At 56.5% G+C, this 22,046-nt stretch overlaps 2 protein-coding genes across 17 annotated transcripts in view; both read right to left on the reverse strand.

The window, feature by feature from the left end:
* Window positions 1-22,046, reverse strand: part of LOC141954788 (microtubule-actin cross-linking factor 1-like) — a 146,023-nt gene that overhangs the window by 25,030 nt on the left and 98,947 nt on the right. For all 16 annotated transcript variants that reach the window (XM_074894707.1, XM_074894706.1, XM_074894705.1 and 13 more), the window contains 11 exons: window positions 9,354-9,515; window positions 9,037-9,207; window positions 7,865-8,031; window positions 6,894-7,053; window positions 6,132-6,458; window positions 5,380-5,464; window positions 4,262-4,503; window positions 3,910-4,116; window positions 2,959-3,078; window positions 993-1,100; window positions 411-629 (listed from right to left, as the gene is read on the reverse strand). In XM_074894707.1, coding sequence (XP_074750808.1) covers window positions 411-629; window positions 993-1,100; window positions 2,959-3,078; window positions 3,910-4,116; window positions 4,262-4,503; window positions 5,380-5,464; window positions 6,132-6,458; window positions 6,894-7,053; window positions 7,865-8,031; window positions 9,037-9,207; window positions 9,354-9,515 — 1,968 coding nt within the window. The remainder of the gene's footprint in view (window positions 1-410; window positions 630-992; window positions 1,101-2,958; window positions 3,079-3,909; window positions 4,117-4,261; window positions 4,504-5,379; window positions 5,465-6,131; window positions 6,459-6,893; window positions 7,054-7,864; window positions 8,032-9,036; window positions 9,208-9,353; window positions 9,516-22,046) is intronic.
* On the reverse strand, window positions 12,440-17,176 carry LOC141954494 (uncharacterized). Its single transcript, XM_074894096.1, has one exon. The coding sequence runs from the start codon at window positions 15,794-15,796 to the stop codon at window positions 12,440-12,442; it is 3,357 nt and encodes a 1,118-aa protein (XP_074750197.1). The 5' UTR covers window positions 15,797-17,176.

Raw genomic sequence — 22,046 nt, forward strand, 5'->3', positions numbered from 1 at the left:
CACACACCAGCACATCGCCCGGCACGGCTCCTTCCCCGGCACGGCCACCTCCCGACCCTCCCCACAGCCCCACGGGGGACACCACAGAGAAAAATCGCGTTGCAGCTCTCTACCCTAAAAGCACAAAGTGATTTTCCCTGCCACAATCAGGCAGGAGATCCGAAGGCAGCCAGGCTCCCTTGGGTGCAATCTGTATTTTAGCAAGAAGTGCTCCAACGTAACTAGTGATTTCCACATGGTATGCTCAAGGCACGCTTGTATTACATAGGCAGGATCCCCAAAAAGAAGAGAAAGGGAAGAAAAATCAGAAAAATTCAGAAAAAAGGCGCTCTCGCCCCTGCGAGTGCTGCGCCTCTGTTTAAAGTAGAAAAAACGATGGCGCAGGAGGTGCAAACGCCGCGTCCTCTTACCCTCATGTCCTCCTGCTGCTGCTTGAGCTGCTCGTGATCGATGGCCGGAGGGGGCAGCTGGGAGATGAGGGCTTGTGTCTCCTCGATCCACGGGTTCAGCTCCTCGTAGGTCTCCCAAAACTGGTTAACCAGGACCTGGGCGCGCTCCAAGCGAGCGTAACGCTCCGAGTTGAGCTGGCTCACAGCTTCGTACTGTTGCACCAGGGATTCGGTTTTCTCCTAAAAAAAGAGGGAGGAGAGTTATAGCGAGAGATGTAAAAGGGCCCAGGAAAAGCGCCAGCTGCACGCTGCGAGCTGGAAGAGCAGGAGGTGCCTTTGGTGGCCTTCCACGCGTGCAAGCTGTAATTCCAATTAAAGCAACCTCAGAAATCTCCGCTGTCGTCCCCCCCCCATCCCCAAACACTGCAATAAAAACATGCAATAAAGGAGAGTAATAAATGTAAAGAGATTTCTGCTAATGCTGGTGGGAATTACTGAAGATGGGAGTAATTTTAAACTACTTCAGGCTGTGCAAGAACTGAGCGTTTGCCTCTCTCCCCTCTCTGTCTCCCCCGTCGCAGTAAATAGCAGAGGGAGGTTCACCTGGAGAACAGCTTTTTGTTCCTCCCCACACGTCCCAAAGATCTCATTGCGCTGGCTGAACAGTTCATCCATAGAGTCTTTGTGTCGAATAATGTCGATGGAAAAAGCCTGCAGAAAGGAAACAGCCAAAGAAAGGAAAGAAATCAGAGCCGAGCCCAACCTCTCCCCCCAGCCCATCCACGGGACCCTCCTGCCTGCGCCAGCTGCAGCAGAGCTCAGCGCTGCAGAGACCACGCAAAACTCAGCACAAGCGTCCTGCAGCATGCTGAAAATCTGGCTGAAAATGCAGATTACTGCATGTTTTTCTCATGACTCATCTGCATCAACCCCTTTCTTTCAAAGGCCAGAAAACAGCTCTTAAAATGAGGTATCAGTCCACTTCCACACTCAGGGTCCTCACTGGAGGAAAAGCTCCACCATCCATTCGTTAGCAAACACGTTAATGCCCTGCAATGATGCTCTCCAGAACTGCATCTACCAATAACTTTGTCATTCCCAAGGTCCACGCGATTAACAGCAGGAAGCCAAGCTGAGCTCAATTTAACTTAATGCCTGACGGTTCAGTCCCCCTCCTTTATAACAGTGTCTTCTTTTTCTTTTTTCTTTTTTTTTTTTTTTTAAATCCAATAAGCCCGTATGCTGCTCTGATTGCCGAGGCTGGTAAGGGAAGAAAAGGGCCGTTTATTTAAAGTGCACGTTCTTTCAGGCATGAGCTCATCTCATAGATATAAAAAAACCCCAGCGTCTCTTTGTTCCACGTCTGGCTGCGGGAGGGAAACGAGAAGTCCCCCACTGCAAGGAACAATGAGCAAAAAGCAAATGTAAAAGCACCCTCATTAATCAATATATACATTTCTCTCAACCCTTCCTGCTGCCAGCGCCTGCAAGACCCAGGCAGAGCTTGCTCAGGCGGCCCCAGGGAGAGGCTTTGAAAGGAGCAGCTCTCTCTCGAGGGGAGACCAGGTAAGAGCATCCAGGCAGCCCTAAAGGGCTGTGCAAAGGTTTTGGCTCCTGCAGATGGACAGGAGGCTTCTTCCTTTAGAAGTCAAACACTTCAGTTCTCTAAAACCTCTTTCTCCCTTGTTTTTTCCTTTTACTTACCAAGGACAAGTGTTGCATCTTTCCCTGTGCTCAGTGCTACAAACCCCAGAAGCCTCTCCAGGGTACAGCTGCCCCCCCTAAACAGCAGCCCATCACCCCAACCACATCCCCGTCCCGCCCACAGCAGCGAGCACACACAGAATCACAGAATCATTCAGGTTGGAAAAGCCCCTTGGGATCATCGAGTTCAACCATCAGCCCGACTCTACAAAGTTCTCCCCTACACCACATCCCCCAGCATCTCACCCAAACGACCCTTAAACACACCCAGGGATGGTGACTGCACCCTCTCCCTGGGCAGCCTATTCCACTCTCTGACCACTCTTTCTGGGAAAAATTTTTTCCTCATGTCCAGCCTGACCCTCCCCTGTTGCAGTTTAAAGCCGTTCCCTCTTGTTCTACCACTAATTCCCTGTGAGAAGAGACCAGCACCAACCTCTCCACAACGTCCTTTCAGGGAGCTGTAGAGAGTGATGAGGTCTCCCCTCCCCTTCTCCTCCTCACACTGAACAGTCCCAGCTCCTTCAATCTCTCCTCACAGGATTTATTCTCCAGGCCCTTCCCCAGCTCGTTGCCCTCCTCTGCCCTCGCTCCAGCCCCTCGAGATCTCTCTCATATTGAGGTGCCCAAAACTGGACACAACACTCCAGGTGTGGCCTCACCAGTGCAGAGCACAGGGGGACTGTCACCTCCCTGCTTCTGCTGGTCACACTATTTCTAATCCAAGCCAGGATGCCGTTGGCTTTCTTGGCCCCCTGGGCACACTGCTGGCTCATGATCAGCTGCTTGTCAATTAGAACCCCCAGATCCTTTTCTTCCAGACAGCTCCAGCCACACCTCCCCAAGCCTGTAGTGATGCACGTACCTTCTGCACCTGCAGCTGAGCCGTCGTCTGGTCTTGCTCCAGGCGGATGGGACCGAGGGCCATCAGCTTCCGCTTGGTCTCAGCCACCCAGGCCAGCTCGGCGTCGGCCGCCTGCTCGTACTGGCACCCGGAGCACAGGACACGCAGGTTAGTGACAGGCAGCAGGGACGGGTCACACAGCAAGTTGGGGACAGTGGGAGACGTGAGGGGAGCCAGGGAGACACAGGGGACAAATGTCTCGCCCGGGCGTGCAGAGGTGGGGAGGAGAAGGGGACATCGGGGTGGACACAGATTTCTGACTCCACGCTCCCCTCCGAGAGGAGCAGCAGCCACTGTCCCACGGCCGGCAGCTCCTGCACCTGGTTTTGGGGCACAGAGCACCACAGGCACCCAGCACAGCGGGCACGGCGGGCAGCCACCCTCCTCTACACCCTCCCTGCCCACAGGGAAAGGGATCCTTCTCTTTTACACGATCATTTTGCACATTCAGCTTCGTGGAATCAGCGCTCAAAGCCAGCGAGGGCAGCTATTCACAGTGCTCCACAGGCTCCAGTCTGTGCAGAACGAGCCTTTTTGAGAGGACTGTTCGCCTGGAACAAATCCTTGCGCTATCACTACAGGGAATGACATTTTTCCAGGCCTGAAAGTCACCTGTCATCGGTTTTACACCATCTTACATCACCCATGCAAGCAAAAGCCTGCTGGCGGGATAACACGGTGCTGCACCGGAGTTCCCTGATCCAAGCCACACACAACAGGACCGGTCAGAGACCAGCCCCGCTGCCACACGCCGCTGGCGGGGCCTGTTCATTTTTTTTGGCATTGCTGATGGGATTTGGCCCTCCTGTTGGGCTGTGCTTGCTATCCCTCCCACCACCATCACGCTGCTGAGCCGCTCGCTCCCACTCTCCCAAGAAAACCCGTCAGCCTCCGGCGGGGTAATTAAATTACCTGTTGAGATCTCTGAATAGCAGCATCGATTTCTTCCACCCTCAGTTTGATGGTGTCGCTGACCAGCTTGTAGCGCTCGTTGGTGTCTGACACGAGCTTATCCAGCCCTTCGCGGGCTCGCCAGGGAACCAGCTCCAAGAGAGCTCGGCTCACCTCGTTCACCGTGTCCAGGACGAGCCTGTGCTCCATCACCTCCTTCTTCAGCTCCTGTGGAAGGTACCCATGGACATGTGTCCTTCTCAGCGCTCACCCCCCTCCAGCTCTTCCCCAGCCTCTCAAAACAACGAGCAAACCCCCGCCGACTCCCACCCTCGTGTCCCTGTCCCCCGGGTGCTGCTCTGCCAGCCCCCACCTTTTGTCTCTGCTGGAACTGGGGTATCTGCTCGCCGGCAGGGGACTGTCCCCCGCTAGAAGCCAGCTCGTCCTCCACTTTACTCATCCAGCCGGTGAGCTCCTCGTGCGTGGACTGGAACTTGGTGGCCAGCTGCCGAGCCTGCTCCAGCGTGCGCAGCGCCTTGGAGCTGGCGGCGGTGATGTCCGAATAGCGGGTCTTAATTCCGTCCAGCTTCTCCTGGATCAGCAACACCTCCTCCCCTGCGAGACAGCAGCATGGGGCAAATGATGCTGGGCTGGGGGGCGGGCTGCAGGAAGGTTTAAGCAGCCACTTGCCCTCTTCCCCCCCATTTTAAATAGCTGATCTCAGTCTCACTTTTCTGTAAGTCAGTGGAACTTCACAGCCTATTTTTACAGCCAGGAAGCTACTCTTAGAACTGACATTTTCTACCAGCCAGCATAACGTCCACCTCCTCCCTGTAATAGGAAGGAAGCGTGTCGTGAAGCCCGGCTTTGCCACAAGCCCCAAAGCCACCACAACTCAAAGTTTTCAACTAACATGTCACAGCTCCAAGAAAAAAGGTCTAGTTCACTCTTTACTGCTGTTTCCAAGAGGGCAAGAAACTGTGAGCCAAATTCTTTGTAATCACTCTTCCTGCTACACGTCTCCCACAAGGACAGAGGTCTGTACATCTGCTCCGAGCACACCACATCTGAAGGAAATGCATCGCCCCGACCTTTCTTCCCACTCGTAAACATAAACTCACACCCACGTGGCAACAGCAACAACTGCTCAGTATGGGAAAGCAATATTAGGAAAGGGCTGGGTGTATTTTTAACCTCTTGCCATGTGATTTAGCAGCTGGATGCAATGAGAAAACCCTCCCTCGCGTTGCAGGGCTGCTCAGTGCCGAGCATCACCGTGCTGGTGGTGGGAATCACCCGCTCACGAAGCTGCGAGGTTGGTACCTGGGACCAACCAAGACCAACCAAGGGCTAAAGCTGGAGAACTTGTGGCTCAGCGTCCAGGTCTGGATATAAACCAGCTACTTTGGGAGTATCCAGAAGGAAATTAGACCTGAGGGAGAACATGTGGAGGACGGGGCTTCCCAGAGCGCGCCCAGATCTTCGTGTTACCTGTGGTTTGCTTCAGAAGAGCTTGCCCATTTCTAATGGCTTGGTCCACATTCTTCTTCCTGTTCACAATCTCCTCGTTCAAGGCCTGCACAGAAAGGCAAATCGAGGTTATCCTTCTGCAGGCAGATCCCCACGTCCTCCTGGCCAGAGACACGAAGCAGAGCACGAACCGCTCCTAGCGAGCATGGGAAGGGTGGACAACAGATCTGATACTTGTCCAGTCAACTTCCTCCTGCTACGGGACTTACTGGGACTTCTGGGACCCAAAGGCTCAAATCTTAGAGCAAACCCATCCCAACCCATCGGATACGTGTTACCAAAGAACTTGCCCTTGTATCAGACATAACCTCACTCTTGAAAAGAGCTTGTACAGCCCCCGGGGAGCGGAAGCAGACGGCTTCCTCGGTGGCCAGCCTGGCTCAAAAAACCCACTGGGCTTTTCAAGCTCTCATTCTTGGAAACAGCATCCAGCTTTCTAAAGGCATGGGGTGGCCAAGCTTGCTCAGACATTGTTCACAAAGCAAATGAATCATTTGAAGTTTCGCCCCCATCCCCGCCCCGCCCCAGGGAAACCCATTTTTGGGGCCACAATTATTGTTTTTAACACATGAAATCTCTTTACAATTCTCCAAGCCTAGAAGAGAACCAGCAGTGGAACAAACTTTGCAAAATTAAAGTCAGACCCGGAAACAAAAATAAAACTGGATATATGCAACAAAATAAACATAAACATGGAAGAAAATGGAAAATACCAGCTGGTCGGCATGCTGCTTCTGCAGGACGTCCCGTTTGTAATCCTTTACGGATACCGAGCCGAGCTTGTCCTCGACCTCAGCCAGCCAGTTGAGCACTTCCACCTCCTCCTCCCCAAAGAGCCTGGCGTTAGACAGCGCCTGATCCAGCAGCGCTGCCTTCCGGCAGCACCGCTCGTGGACCTCACCATAGCGGGTCTGCAGAGAGTCTAGTTTCTCTGCCAGCAGCCTCCGCTCAGCGGCACAGCTCAGGGAGGAGAGGGACTGCCCGACACCGACCGCCCGAGACACGTCGGCCGCGTGGCTCTCTATCTCTTCCTCTAGAGCCTGAATGCCAGGAGGATAAAATGGACAACAGAAAGGAAAATGAGTGAAAAAATGGATTAAAAAAAAAAACAAACAACCAAACGTACATGGGGAAACAGAAACAATGAACGCAACTGAAGGAATGAAGGACACATGAAACCCATCCGTGAATGGGCAAACTGCATCAAAATAAAAAAAAATTAAAACAAACACAAGAACAGGAATGTTTTTTCTCTCCAGAGCCGGATACTTTCGAGGTGCAAAGACATCAGTTTAATATTTACCCACACTGGCGGGTTAGAGTTTGCAGCCTTCCCTGTACATAGAGCAGCCTGGATAACTCCTCCAATACTCGTTCGTGCCAAAAACCCCCTCGCCACGGCAGAAACAACCACCTGAGTGGGGCCCGATACCAACCACCTCCATCAGCAGCTCCTGTTCACGCACGGGTCCTACCTTGTGCCGACTGATCTGCTGCTGGATTTTGGCAGTCTGGGTACCGATGGGCTCAGAGTTGGCCAGTTTCTTCTCCGTCACCGACAGCCAGTCCGACACGGGCTCCGTGGTTTCGTGGAACTGCTTCGCCAGGACCAAGATGTCCTCCAGCTGCTTCTGCCTATAGTGAGGAATAAAACACTAAGGAGCAGCTCCCCGCTGGAGCCCTGCATGGGAAGCAGTATTAGGAAGAGGGAGCCAAAGCAGTCCTGTTCAGAGCAAGGTGAGACACCACGGCTGCAAAGGCAGACACAAAAATCAAAGTGGAGAAACTGCAAAATAAGCTTTTTCCTGCAGCTGTGCCTTTAGGGTCCAGTTTATCCCCCTTGGGAAGGTGACAGAAAGGCTCCCCCATTGTGCTGCTCTTCTTCCGTTCCTATCACTATCTCAGAGATCCTCTGACGTGCTCAGCTTGTGGCCAGGCTCTCGGTGTTGCAGAGCTGCTGAGCTTCTGTTCAAAGACAGCCTGGCACTGGTACAAGTCCTAGACGGACAGCCCATCTAGTTGGCAGTGATTTAAAACACTGGGAGGGTCAAATCTGGCCCTCAGAAGTGACTTCGTAACCTCAAATATTGGCTTATGTAGCAACAAGCGACTCATAAACAAGACTCAGGCAGCAGAAAGGTGTCAACAGGATGTCGCTGCTAAAGCTAAATGTTAACGCTTAAAGGAATAAAAATAACATCCATCCCCTGCAGGGAATTTATTTAATCTGAGTTCTTCCCTGCCATTGTAAACCACCGCTATCAACTTCAGTTCCCCAAACAGGCTTTGATTTCTCATGTTTTCCAGCTGTTTCCATGTTTCCAGGATGTATCTGCACAGAAACCTCTGCCAGCTCCCCATGTGTTGTAAGCCCAAGCTCCGGGGCACCGTGAATCGCAGGATGAGCTGGCCCCGTGTGTTTGGCCAGTGGCACAGCCCCCCTCACCTGCCGGCCGCCCGGCCCAGCAGCCCTGCCCAGCGCCGCTCCAGGCTCTCCAGCTGCCCGACGATCTTCTCCCGGTCCGCGGGCTCGGCCGACTGGGCGATCCTCCCTCCCTCCGCTTGGATCATCTCAACGGTGGCTTTGCGATCGTCCAGGAGTCGCTGGAGCAGCTTTAGCATCAGCAGCGAAACAAAGGAGGATAAAAGTTACCAGACTGGATCAGCAGAACCTCTTCTAGCCCTCAGAAATAGCAAATCTCTAATTGTGGCTGCAAACCACTGTAAGCACGGGGCTGGGACCAAAGCCAGCCCAGCACGACAGCCTCTGCCATCAAAACCAGTTCAAAAAAAAGAATAGTAATATAGTAATGTGCTTTCACTTCTGGTCAGCTGTGAAGCGGTCAGGCAGTTGGATGACCATTGTAGGTCCCTTCCAACTGAAATATTCTATTCTATTCTATTCTATTCTATTCTATTCTATTCTATTCTATTCTATTCTATTCTATTCTATTCTATTCTATTCAAGATTCAAAGCACTTTTGTGCCAGAGAAGTTTTCAGACACTTCCCCATCACCCCCCCGCCTTGCTTATCAAGATCAGGTTTTAACTTTCACTTTAAATAAATTTCCTCTTCAAAGTCTCAAGACATCGGACCAAGCCTTGGTAAGAATTCATTTCTAAAACATTTTACCCCGACTACACTTGAACTTTCATCCGCCTGCTCACAAGGGCAGGCGCCGACCCAGGCTGTTATCTCTGCAAACACCGGCACGCCTCGAGTCGTTCTTACAGTTCGTACATTCGTTTTGTCCAAATACCCAAACCGGTACGTACAACGCCAGCTTGCTCCTGACGCAGCAGAATTACCAGCACAAACAAAACTTAGGGCTGGAAAAACACGGCTGACCAGCAAAACCAGCAGCAAACTTCAAGAGGCAGCAGGACAATAAAGTAACGCTGGTGATTTAGACGATGGAGATAGTGAGTGTGGGCAAACGAGCTGCCTGTTGATTACATTAGAACGTGGGGAACCAGTAGAAGAGCCACCAGGAAAGAAGCAGGCTTGTGGACATCCCAGCTACGCCTTAGCTGTTACAGACGGACCCCCAAAATCTTATCTGGCTGTCCAGAGCTCCCCCTCCCATCGAGCCAATCGTTGCCTTGTGCTTGCTCACCTTCTGCTCCTGGATCTGGGCTTTCACCACCTTGTACTCCGCAGAGGGAGGTTTCTGGTTGGAGATGAGCTCCTCGGTGTCCGCCAGCCAGCTCAGCAACGGCTCCAGGGCGTCCTGAAACTTCCCGCAGTGCAACAGGGCCTCTTGCAGCTGAGCAACTCTTTGGGCCACCTGCACCCCAAACACAACCCCACTGCACGGTCAGGCTGGTGATGCATCGATGCCGGAGCCTCAACTCCCTCTCAATGACCCTCTTCTTCTACCAGACCCCAACGAGGCCGAGAAAAACCAGCTACAGCCCCTCCCCATGCTCTCACCTTCTTGTTGAGGGTGTTCCAGCGGGTGTTGATTTCTTCCATGTCATGCTCCAACCCTTGGACGTCACAGTTTTTCCCGGCGCTTTGGATGAGCCCTTGACCAACTCCATTGACTTGCTGTAGTTTTAGCTGGAGGGGATCCACTTGCTCCTTCTGGAACAGCTGGGGATGGGAAGGGTGTGATTTTTATACCTTATAAAAGGTATTTATAACCCGTAAGCTGCTCTTACAGCCCCTCCATCATTCAATAGACACAACAGACTTTCTTCTCGAGGAAGATGCTGTAGCTACTTGCACTGATTTTATTAGAGTTGTGCAAGTTTGTTTAAACTCCTCCCTTGCCTTGACCTAGTAACACAGATGTCGCAAGCATCCTCTGGTGTGGAGCACAGCTCGGGATCTATATGCATCCATCTCTGCTTTTAAATGGGTAAATCCCCTTTTTTCCAAGCACCGGACTGAGGTGGAGAGAGCAAATCGGGGAAGAAATGAGAGCATCGGCTCTGGTCAGCCATCGGATTGGGAAATAATGCTCCTGGGGAACAACTCGAAGCAACTCTCACAGTGATGCCATTGAGAACAGGGACCTGACATCACATGAGTTTTGTTAACCATGAAATTACAGACACTGAGAAGCTGGCTGTATTTCGAAAGACAAAGGCAATAGGCAATTAATGTGCTAGTCGCTTACCACACTGCACATTTGGCATGGTCCTGCCTGGGAATCCTGCGGGGAAAAGCTTTTTAAACCCAAAAAGATTTGATAGGAAAGGGGGAGGAGAGCGAATGAAGCTCCCCATTGTAACAAGAGGTAGCAGGGAAAATCCTGTTTCCGCGAAGGAGATAAGTGCCCTTTATCAGAGCTGTGGATCTGCTGTAACCACCGGCTGACGCAGCCGCCCCGTGCAGGGTCCCGCTCCGGCTCTGCTGGGGCGGCCGCGCAGCCCGGACCCAAGCGACAAGGCTGCTGCTTCCCCACAGCCAACAGCACAAGCCCCAGAAAAAGGGAGTGGAGTCCTTCATCGCTTACTCTGGTGCCTTGGACCACGAGCCCGTCCAGAGCCCGGGTCACCCTGCCCCCAGCGCTGGACAGGATCGGGGCCCTTGGCCCTGTTGCAACATTTTCTCTTTGGGAAGCGGAGGGGATTGCAGCCAGCCGCCTGCTTTCTCAAGCGTGCCTCCTCCTCCTCCTCCTCCTCACGTGCCCGAGAATAAACGGACATTGACGGCTTTGAAAAATTCCCACTCGGATGCAAAATCTCTCCTAGCAGAGCAGCAGCTCGTGGATGGCACAGCTCTCCGGACCCGACCACCTCTTTGCCTCTGAAGGATCACAAGGCAGGCAAAAAACCTCAAACACGCAAAACCAAACTCCAAACACACACACAAAAAGTTCCCAGCCTGAGCAAGAGGGGCTGCCTCGACTTTCTTTGCCCCATTTTCAAACAAAAAGCTATTTCTTCCCATCAGAGCTCAGCAACTTGAGGGCAGGGAGGTACCGCTCCAGGACACGAACTGAGGGGTGTGCTGGCAGACACCGTCCAGAGCTGTTTGTTCAGGGGGAATTATGCCACGGTTATAAGAAATAAATGGTGACATGAAATCACCGATTCCCTGGACGTTTCTCCTGTTACTGTTTATATATGGAGTTGGCTGTTAGAGCTGCCAAACCCACAAAAGGACCAGGCTGATAAGTCTGGCATGTCGGGCTGGGTCCCAGCCCTCTGCACGCTGCAAAAACAAACTCCAGAGCTTCGAAGCAGCCGGGCAGGGAGGGAGCCCTGCAGAGATCCCGGCCACCAGACCACGGCTACCTGCAACACCCCAACCGGTACAGCCCCAGAGCGCGACGCTGCCCAAGGATCATTACAGATAATCACGCTAATGGCCTCAGGAGTGAGCATGTCCAACACACTTGTTTTTCTTTGCTCATAAAAGATTCCAGTGCTTTAGTTCATTAACCTCAGCATGACTCAGCTTTGAAACAAATATTTGACATACACCCTTTGCTGGGCAGGGAAAGGCGCAGAGCGAGGTGTCCTGCCCGGGCGAAGTGGCTGGACAGACATCTTGGCGAGCAGAAGGACATCTGCTCCACCACACCTCCTCCTCGCTCCCAGAAATCCTTCCCAAAGCATCCCCTCGCGTTCTGCTTCCCTCATCTCCCGGGCGGCCGCGCTCCTTAACCCCACCGCTGCCGAACGCAGAGCTCGGCCCCACCGTGGGAAGAACCAGCATCGCCCCGGTGCAGACCTGGAGCTGCCAACGGCTTCAACAACGTTTGAGCAAGGACAGCAAATTTCAGACAACAGACATACAACAGCAACAACGTGACGGTTCTTCTTCCTCGCTGAGGTGCACACCAGGTGCCCCAGCCTGTGCTCACATGGACCCCCCCATGTGAAAACACCTCTCCCAACCCCTCCATGTGCATTTCTTAAACGGGTGGCACAGCCCAAAGGATGAGTAATTGCTACCGAATCGGGATTTTTGGTGCTGACTAACTTCTGATGTCTCCTTAGTGATATTTCTCCTAATCCAGATGGCAGTAAATCAGCGCTCAGCTGTGGGAACTCCACCACCGAGGTCTCTCCAGGCAAAAGCCACTAGCACGGCACGGTAAAGCAAATCCCCAAACGCCAGAGAGAATTTGACCCCCTTCCCACGCACGTTCAGAGCCTCAGCACCTCATTGCTCACTTAAAAAGCTACAGAAAGTGGTGACTGCACAGGACAGGAATTATTTGCACTTAATTTGTTTTACAGAATTCTCTCTTCTAATATATTTTCAGCTTCAAAGATGGGAACCACCCTGCCAGGAGTCAGCAAGAAGGTTTTTCTGAAGTCCGTTATTTATATCTGAGTGACCATAATGTACTTTAATAAGCCAAAAAAGTTGAAGACCATACTTTAGGTCATCAAGCAGTCTTTTGCCTCCCTTACTTATAAAAACACACAATTGCCCCCTGAAACTTTCTGCCTGCCAAATTCAAGCTGAACTCAGGAGGGAGAAGGCTGTTTCGAAGCCTGAACCCTGCAGATCGTGGCTGGGAGTTACCAAACGAGCTCCCATCTCCCACCCACCCCTCAAGTGCAAAATAAAGCGATTTCTGCGCCTGAAATCCCGTCTGCGAGCGCCTGAGCAACAAATACCTCGTTATCTGGAACGAATCCATCTGGTAAAGCAGGAGGCCCTTCTGCAAGGAGAGCAGTGCCGGGAGGTCCCTCTGTGCCCACAGGCACCTCTCCCTCACCGGGTGCTGGGGAAGGGGCACCCCCACAGCTGGGGCGACGGAGGGTGGCCCCGGGGAGGGTTTGTGCGGTGGGTGCCGTGGCAGAGGGTGCACCCGGCAGCTCGTGCAGCTCTGGGGTGGTGGGTCCCTCTGGGGGGGATGGGAAGGCAAAGGGGGGACCATCCATGCCTGACAGCATGCAGGCACTGTCCCAAGCTGCCACCTCTGCTCCTGCAACGGGGTCATCCTCCAAAGCCAGCACTTCGGTGGGAAGGTGCTCCAAGATGGGCGGTACGACCATGTCGGCAAAGTCAACCATGTTGGCAAAGTCATCTGTATCCCCCAAGGCCACTACCAGCCCCCCCGCTGCCAGCGGTGCAGGGCCACCACCGAGATCCCCGACACCAGAGACGAGAGGGTCGGCCGCTTGCGGTGGCACGGTGGCAACAGGCACATCAGCAAAGGGTGGTGGGGCATCTAGAAGCTCTTCCACCGCCAAGGAGGTGGCAGCGGTGGTGGCATCTGGGGGTGGATGCTCAATACACAGTTCCTCAGCATCCGTGGTAAGATTCCCAGTGGCTGGTGGTGTCTCCTGAGCCTGAGGCTCTGGGACAGCCACATCCCCTGGTGCTGGCGGGTCGGCTGGAGCAGAAGGCCCCCCAAAATCCCATGGGGTGGCATCGGGAGTAGGCTGCCCCACAGCAGGTGACATGCCGGGAAGCTCTTCTGGGGCGGTGGGGCTGGCAGCACGTGGGATCCCCTCACCCAGCACCATGGTACAGCACCGTGCCACCAGCCGCTCCTCCCAGCCGCCGGCAAACAGCAAGTCCAGGTCTCCCGGCTGCAGGACGGCTGCTGGAGCCTCCCCACGCACGACAGCCACCTCCACTGGGGACCCCTCGGCATGTGCAGCCCCTTCCAGAGCCAAGCCCTGGCCCAGGGGAACCGTTTCCCATGGGAGACCCTCAACAGGCACTGGGGACGTCATTGGAGCCTCGGAGCCCGGCTCTGATGCAGAGCCGGCGTGGAAAGGCGGCAGAGAAGTGCAGCGAGTATCCCCGCTTTCTGCTGGAGGAGTCTGGCCCTCAGCTCCATCACTCTCTGACCCCAAATCTGTGGCTTCATCCTCAGAAACCAGTTCTGGGATATCCCAGTTGGTGAGCTCTGTCCTTCCAGGCAGAAGGTGGTGGGTCCCAAATGGATCCGTCCCCTCACCACTGGCCTCGTCATGCTGGGAGGGGGACCCCAGCTCCTCCGCCACTGTGTCGGGAGTGGGGTGCTGGCAGGGGCACAGCCCAGCTGGGGCCACTCGGCCGGGACAGGTCTCCTTGGGAAGTTGTGACACTTCACCATCAGGGACCAAGTCTTGGTCATCTTCACCCCACCCCACCGGAGCGCTGGGGTAACCAGCTCCCTCCAACCCAGAAGCTGAACGAGCGCCTGTCTCAGGAGACGGCATCCCACCAGCCACCAGCACCGCCACCACGCAACTGCCCATGAGCTCCACGTCCACCCGTGGGTCAGGTTCATCCTCCTCCTCCTCCGGTACCAGAGAGCACTGCTGGAAGGAGCCCGGCCCTGCCGCAGCCACGGGGCTGGGTGAGGCCCCTCCGTCCGAGTCTGTCGGGGTGACAGCCGAGGTGTCCCTTTCCGAAAAGGGCTCCGTCGCCGGCTCAAGCATGCTCAGCACCTGCGAGCTGCAGGTGACATCAAAGTCCTCCAGATCCGACACGACGGCAGAGTCCGAAGCGCTGATGTCCAAAGGGGCCCTATGCTGACACGCTTCGACCACCGCCCCAGCCAGTTTGGCCGAATCTAGGTCCAGCCCCTCCGAGTCCATCGGGGAGGCTTGAACGTCCACATGGCCAGGGACAGCCCCATCGCCCTCGTCCTCGTTCAGGCACTGCTCTTCCAGCTCCAGGAACATCTGCACCGAGTCCGTGTCAGACAACTCGGGGACCGCAGGGCTGGTCGAGCGCTCCGAACCCGGAGCAAAGTCCTCGGCCTCACACTGCACCGCCGCGTCCTCGGTACAGCACGTGCTGCCAGTGAGGTGGCTGCCAGCACCCCCTGGGGACAGGCAGGACTGGGAGGTCCCTGGGCTGGGGGCAGAGCCATCCGTCGGAACAGTGAATTGTTCCCTTTCTTCAGAAATATCTGCCAAGCAACAGCTCTTTTTCTCCTCTGCCACCAGAACAGCCTTTCCTCTCTCTGACAGCGTCGCCTCCTCCCACTCCTCCATCATCACCCAGCGCTCGTCCTCCTCAAATCTCAGCTCAGACTCCGTTTTCTCCCTGAGATTGGAGGTGATGAGAATATCCAGTCCCGCATCCAGCAGCTCTTCGCTAAGGCACGGAGAGAGGTTGACATTCTCCACTGTACAGTCCGACTCGGAGGCCTCCAGGGTCTCCTGGTGCCCATCGCTGAGGCTTCCCTTGATGAAATTCTTCCTGGCTCGTGGCCAGGTGGCACTGGGGAGCCGGTGAGCCCTGGCCAGGTCCCTGATGCGACCGCGGCCGTCACCGGCGTTCAGCAGGGTCTGGCGCTCATCCCGGGGACCGCCGTAGCCATCTGCGCCAAACTGCTTGGCCGTCAGAGCCTCCGCCATGCCGGATGACTTGGAGACGTGCTCCAAGGTGAGAGACTCGGTCATGGGCTCGCCATGGTCAGGCTGGCCCGGGCGCTCAGTGAGCATGGCGCTTGACTCCCGCTTATCCCGCAGGGAAGGGTTGGAAGCGCCCGCTTCCGACACCTCGCTCAGCGAAGCCCCCATCCTTTCCGCAAATTCGGTGAAGTTGGGCGGCATGAAGGATTTCCATGACCGCCGGTTGACGTTCTCCTTCCTCTCAGGGTTTGGTCGTCTCCTCGGTGGAGCCGGTGCCGGCTTAGAGACGTCGCTGCTGAGCTTCAGCGCGTCGAAGATGACTCGCTCGTCCAACTTCTTCGTTTCTGGTGCCCTGGACTCGAAGACGTTGGCCGCTCCCAGAGTCCCGTTGCTGGATATGGTGCTGCCATCCCCCTTGCCGAGGGTGCTCTTGGAAAGCTGGTTGAGCTTCGATCCCTGATCGATTTGCTCGTTAATCCTCATCGTGTCGTATATCGACCTCTGGGGCACGTAGCAATCCTCTATATAACCATCCTCCTCCTCGCCCTTCCCCAGGCAAGTGCGGTTCTGCCGTAAACAGTCTGGCCGGCTCAGTGGTTTGCCCATGCTCTCGTCCTTACGGATGACGAAACCGCGCCGGCAACCTTTTGCCCGCCACCGCAGGAAGCATCACACGGCCAGCAGGTCCCAACCCCGCCGTGGCAGACTCTTAATCCCAAAACAGCAACGCTACGGGGACGGGAGGGTGCGTCGGCAGCACCGCGCCGGCTCAGCAGCCCGACCGGCGGTCCCGAGCAGTGAAACGCCCCATCTCATCCCCCCGACCCCCCTAAAAAACCCCCATCCATCAGCGAAAACCATCCAAATCCCACAGCTTCGATAAAATATTCCCAATCGCCGTTTGCGACGGAAACCGTGGAAGAGTTTGAAGCTTTTAAATTCTCCTGTCCGTCCTTCTTTAATAACAAAGGCACTGCTTGTCCCGGCCGCTCACGTATCGCAGCCGGAGCGGCGAGCGGCTCCTCGCATTTTCTGCCCAGCTCTGAGTCCCGTGGAAGTCCAGCTGGTCTGAATTAGCCTCTCCCCCCGACTCTCGTGTTTTCATTTGAACTGAGCTTGTCAGCGGATATTCGTACAAGTTTAAACACAGGAAGTTCTTCATTCAGGGCAAACTCGGAGGTTTCCTGTCTCAAAAACATGATGGCATTGTTGTTCCCGTCACCCCGCCGTGACGCTCGGGGCCACCGAAACCCCAAAATCCAGCCGGTTGCCGCGCGGTGGTCGGGGCGCGCGGCGGAGTCCTGCGGTGGAGGAAGGCTGCTGGTCTTCGCTTTTTTTTTTTCTCTTTCTCCCCAGGAAAAAAAAAAAATTGGCTATAAAACGCATCCAAAAATGGCAAGGGGACGGAGCGGCACAAAATCCCCCAAGTTGCCGGGAGCCGACGGGGGGGACGGAGAGCAGCCGCGACCGGAGGCTGCTGCTGCTGCTGCTGCTGCTTCTTCCTCCTCCTCCTCCTCCTCCTCCTCCTCCTCCTCCTCCTCCTCCCTCTCGCACTAACTTTCCCGGCGGCCGGTGGCGGGCTGAGGCGGCTCCGCGCCGCCGGGGGGCCCGGCCATGGCGGGGATGGGGAGGGCGGGCGGGCGGGGGGGGGAGGTCGGCGGGGGCCGGTCCCCGCGGCGCGGCGGGGGCCACACAGACACACCGGGGCCGCCCTCCCCTTCCTTCCCCGCCGCTCTCGCCCCTTTTGTGCGCGGCTCAGCGGCCGGGCCGGGGGCGGGGGGCTCCGCGTCGTCCCCGCGGGCAGCCCCCGGCCGGCGCGGCGGGATGCATGGCGGGCCGCTGCCTTCCTCCTCCTCCTCCTCCTCCTCCTCTTCCTCTTCCTCCGCCGCCCGCTCGCCTTCCCGCCGGCGGAACAAAAGGCCGAGCCGCGCAGCCCCGGCCCCGCCGCCGCCGCTCGCCGCCAGCACCGGGCTCCCGCGGAGCTGCCAGCCCCGGCGGAGGGCGGGGGGAGGCGGGGGCGGGCGAAGGGGGGGGGGCGGCACCGCGGGGCGGAGCGGGGCGGGGAGCAACGGGGCCGCCCCCTCCCCCCCGGGCACCGCGCCCCCCCCCACCCCCCCCCCCGCTCCTTCTTCCCACCGGCCCCGGGAAGGGGGTACCGGAGCCCAACCGAGGCGCAGGGAGGGGGGATGTGGGGTGGGGGGGGTGTCTCCGCGGCCGGTAGCAGCCCGGGACTGGCCCCTTCCCCGCCCCGCCGGGGCTGGCCCCTCCTCCGGGGGGGGGAGGCGGCAGCCCCCGACAAAGAGCAGCAACGCCCTGGCTCGGCGGCGGCTCCGGCTCCGGCTCCCCCCGCGCACCGGCCCCGCCGAGCCGCGCTCCCCCCGGCCCTTTGTCCGCGGCCCGGCCCCCGCTTCTCCCCGATACGGCGCTTCCCAGCCCGAGCCCCGCGCTGGGAGGGGGCCTGCTCGCCCCCCCGGGTCCCCCTTTCTCCTCACACCCACCCCTGCACAAAGAACCGAGTTATTAAATCCCCCCCCCCAAAAAAAACCCCCAAAGTCCCATTTTTACCGGCACCACCAACCGCTCTGCCAAAAACCCACCCGCAACTCGCCACCGCACGGCTCGCCCGCTGCAGGCTCCTTTGCCTCAGAACTAATTTTTACAGCCCCAGTTCTGGGTCAGCATCACGCTCCCCCCCCATCCCCAGCTCCGTCCCCCCCCCCCTGCCATTTGGGGTTAAAAGATGGGGAACATTTAAAGCGGCTGCGGTGGGGTTGGGAGAGGGAGGCAGCCCCGGCGCGTGAATCACCGCTGCGAAGTGATGCTGAGGGAAGTCACAGACTTAGGATTAAAAACAGGAGGGCTCGAAACAGCCTCCACGCATCTCCAGGCAACAACCCACCCCACCAGCCACCCGGCCTGCTACTTTGGGGATGGATTATAGCATTGGGATAAAAATACGAGAGGCTGGGCAGGTGCTTTAATACATAAAAGCCTGCGCCGTGCACCCCAGTAGTGCCAACGCCGGGACTGGGACCTCGGTCTGCGCTTTGCTGTGCCACAGCTTCACCAAAAGCCTTTTCCCCCCCAGCCGTGGCTGCGTTACAGCCAAGAGGTTGAAGCCAAGGGAGATGAAAAGCCTGATTTTTTTGGACGTGCTGCAGGTGCCTGCTGTCTCCGAAAAACACTGGGGCTCGGCCAAGGTCGCGGCACGGCTGCGGTGGGAGCCCGGCTTCCCCGTCCCCAAGGCCTCAGAGTTTTCATCCCCGAGGGTCCCGGCACCAATCGCACATGCAGCAGCTCCCGCACCGTGTTCCCCAAGGGACTTTTTCCGTTTGGAGAAAGGGGAAGGGGTGTTTTGTGGAAGGGGAGGGTTCAGGGCCACGGAGGAGAAATGCCGGTTAAACGGCCCGAAGCGCTCGGCGGGGCTGGCTGCACACCGGGAAAGCTTTGGAAACTCCTTTTCTTTTTTCCATCATTAAATATGACCAGGGAAAAAGCCGGAGTGGGGATGTGAGAGGGGTGTACGAGCAGCACCCCCCCCACAGCCCCGCACTGCATGAGGGGGAACCCAAGCAGCCCCCAGGAGCCCCTTCACCCCTCCTCATCCCCCTGAGCCCTACGGACAGACAGATGGACGGTCAGGGCTGGCCCCGCAGCCTCCTCCGGCCCTGGCTGCCAGCACTGCAGGAGTGTCCCAAACCCCAGATTTTTACACTTGGCCGGGGACACACCAGCTCTCGGTCCCTGTTATTAATCCAGCGCAGCTAAGACAACAGGGGCAGGGGGGCTGCACTGTGCCAGCGCCCCGGCAAAGCTGCCCCCGGTCACCCCGCTACCACCTTGGCCGGGAGCTGGCAGAGCAGGAGCAGGACCGTTACCGCTCCCGGGCCCCTCCGTGAGGAATCCCAGGCATCCGGGCTGGGGCGCAGAGGCTTTTTGTTCCACTGCGAAGAAGAAGGAGCGATCTCGACGTGGAGCTGCCGTTTCACAGCCAGAAATTCTTTTCCCATTTCCTCACCGAGTCACGTGTCAAAAGCAAGCCAAGTCTTCCTCCAACACATCCCCCCTGTCTCTAAAACCATTAGGGAAATACTCGGCAAGTACTAAAGCCAATTAAAAACCTGCTGTGCCTGGCCTGAAGATCCCAGCCGGAGCTCTTACAGGTTCCCCAAGTCACAGCTTTAAGCCACCAAGTGCCACCCCAGCGATGGGGACAGAAGCCAAAGGGTGCTGGGAATTCCAATTTCAGGGCTTCATTTGAGCTTTGTGGTGGTGCAAGGGAAGGACAGGGCAGGACGTGAAGGAACTGTCTGAATTTTTGTCCTTTCAGGTGTCTCCGAGTGGCTCTGGCACGCGGAGCCCTGCCAACAGCAAGTGCCAGGACTGAAATAAAGGGCTAACAGAGCTTCGGAGGCACAGGCCTGAGCTCGGGAGAGCACATCTGCTCACTTCGCAGCTCGCCGGACGGCAGAACGGACCACCAGGACCCCTCATCTGGCTTTCGTTCAGTCACCAAACCTCCTCTTGCCTGCCTCATTACCAGCACATTTTGGCCAAGCCCAAGCTGGGGTTCATGGCTGCGGACGACGCGCTTGGCGCTGGGATGCCCGTGCTCCGGCAGCCAGCCCGCCGCGGGGAGAGGACCAAACACCAGCCCAGACCCCCTCCCGCCCCGAAGCCACCCCGGCCACGTCCTGCAGATAAAGACCCTCAGCTAAAACCCACCCAGAGGTTTCCCCAGACTTGCTCCAAGTAGAGACATCCCCGTTTGCCTCCCGGACCTGAAGGTTTCAAGCTTTCCTCATATGGCCAGCGGCCCCGGAGCGCGGGGACGCGTGCCTTCCCCGTCACGGGGTGATGTCACCCTGTTTACGCCTGCATTACATCCAGCCCGCCGCTGCCGCCACTGTTTACATGGGAAAGCAGTATTTGGAAACCAATATATTTTTAGCTTTCTTTTAATGCATCTCAGCAGCTGGAAATGAGGGACCTGTGTTATGTGACGAGCAAGAGAGCCCAGAGACAGCTCAAGATCTCTGATGGACACGTCGCTAATGAGCCCAGGGTACAACCAAGGGACTTCTTCATCCTCAAACCTTCCTTAATCCTCACCTTGGTGCCTGGGGCAGGAGGGCAGCTTGGCCTGACCCAACCTGGCCAAAGGTGGGTGCAGGAGAGCTCCTGCCTTCGCACCATGAGCTTTGTCCCTACAGGTCTTGCTGACCGTGTCCCCCCTGTCTGACTGTGTAGGTCACCGTATCCCCCATATCTGACTCAGTGAGGGTCACTGAGACGGTGGTGGCAGGAGGGACCTGGGCTGGGACATGTGGCCACGTCCAAGCAAGACAGAGGGGATAAACCCCAAGTGCCTCCAGCTCAACGGAGGGACTCGGGGCAGGTTTCAGCCTCCCTCGGACACTGCAATAAAAGCACAAAGCCAAACCACGCACACCCAAAATCTGCCTTAGAAACCGCTTTTCAGGTTTCGTTGGCATTTTCACAGAATCACAGAGTCACAGAATCATCTAGGTTGGAAAAGACCTTGAAGATCATTAGTCCAACCATTTTTACCAGAGGATTCACGCTTTTTAAAGCCTTTGCTGCATTTGTCAGAAGGTCAGAGGGATTTCTTTATCTCCCTTTCAGTGCTGTTGCCCTCCTAAACTTGCTCCTTTTGCCAAACCTTTGCTGATTCGGTGCTGTGTGGGCAAGCCCTGAGCTCCCAGCCTCTTCCCAGCAAGAGCACCCGGGCTAATCCCATCCCACCGTGCTGGGCTGGGTGCTCCCTTGGCTTACAGCTGACTTCAAACCGATTTCATGTCTGGTCTCTGCCACCACGCGATGTCTCTCTTCAAAGGCTACGGCTGTTGGGGATGCAGGGAGCCAGCGTGCCTTTCAAGCAGCAATTTGCAACCCGGAGCCCGTTCATTCGGGACTCTCCTCCGCGGGGTTGCGGAAGGAAACCTCGGTTGGCTCCACAGGGGTCTGTACCTCCACTGGAAAAGTTTTAGAAAGAGGCTAAAAACCAAACTCCTGGGAAACGTTCGGCAGTTTGGATGTACAGATGCAGCGAGCACTGCATTTAAAAATTTATTTTATTTTGCCACGGGTTCAGGAGCTGCACCGTAGTGCTTGCCCTGCAAGGCAGCTAATATAGATGTTGGTATAAATAATTCTCCCAAACGAAGCCTGGTGCCCACGTGTTCCAGCAGTGCTCAGGCACAGCCCCACACCGTGGCATTCAGCGCTCGATCGCTGCGGAGCCCCAGGGCCCTGTCTGTGTGCACAAAGCACCCCAAAACAGCCCGGCAGCAACCTGAGCCGGGGCTGCGAGTGATGGGTAGAGCCACGTGCCAGGGTCCTCGCAGCTGGGAGCTTGGCTGGGCACAGGAGGTGCAACCTGCTGAAATGCCCCATTTTTGTCCTCAGCTGCCCAGTTTTCCTGCAGATTCCCCTCCGTGGCTGCCAGGCTTTGCTCTGGTGCTGCACAAGGGTGGATGAAGCATCTTGGGCTCTCTGGCCATCTCGCTTCATGCTGCCAGTGACCCAACACCCATGGCAGGGTGCTGCCACCCCACTGCCCACCCTGGGGAAATGGAAAACTGCAGGAGCTGCTCCTCAGCCAGTGTCAGAGTAATTGGGGACAGCAGGGAGAGCCGAGGGATGGGGTGATTAATAAACTGCTCCAGAGGCTCTTTAGGAAGTGAGGTAAGCGTGTTATCATCCAGAGAATCCTCTGGATGGGAGAATTTTAAACCACTCCTTCGGCAGAAGAATTGGCAATTGTTCTTGAAACGCTGCGGTGACTAATCCAAGCCCGAGCCCTTCCCCAGAGAAGCCCCCGTCTGCTCCAGAC

This window comes from Strix uralensis, chromosome 25 (genome assembly GCF_047716275.1).
Source record: "Strix uralensis isolate ZFMK-TIS-50842 chromosome 25, bStrUra1, whole genome shotgun sequence".
NCBI classification, from domain to species: Eukaryota; Metazoa; Chordata; class Aves; order Strigiformes; family Strigidae; genus Strix; species Strix uralensis.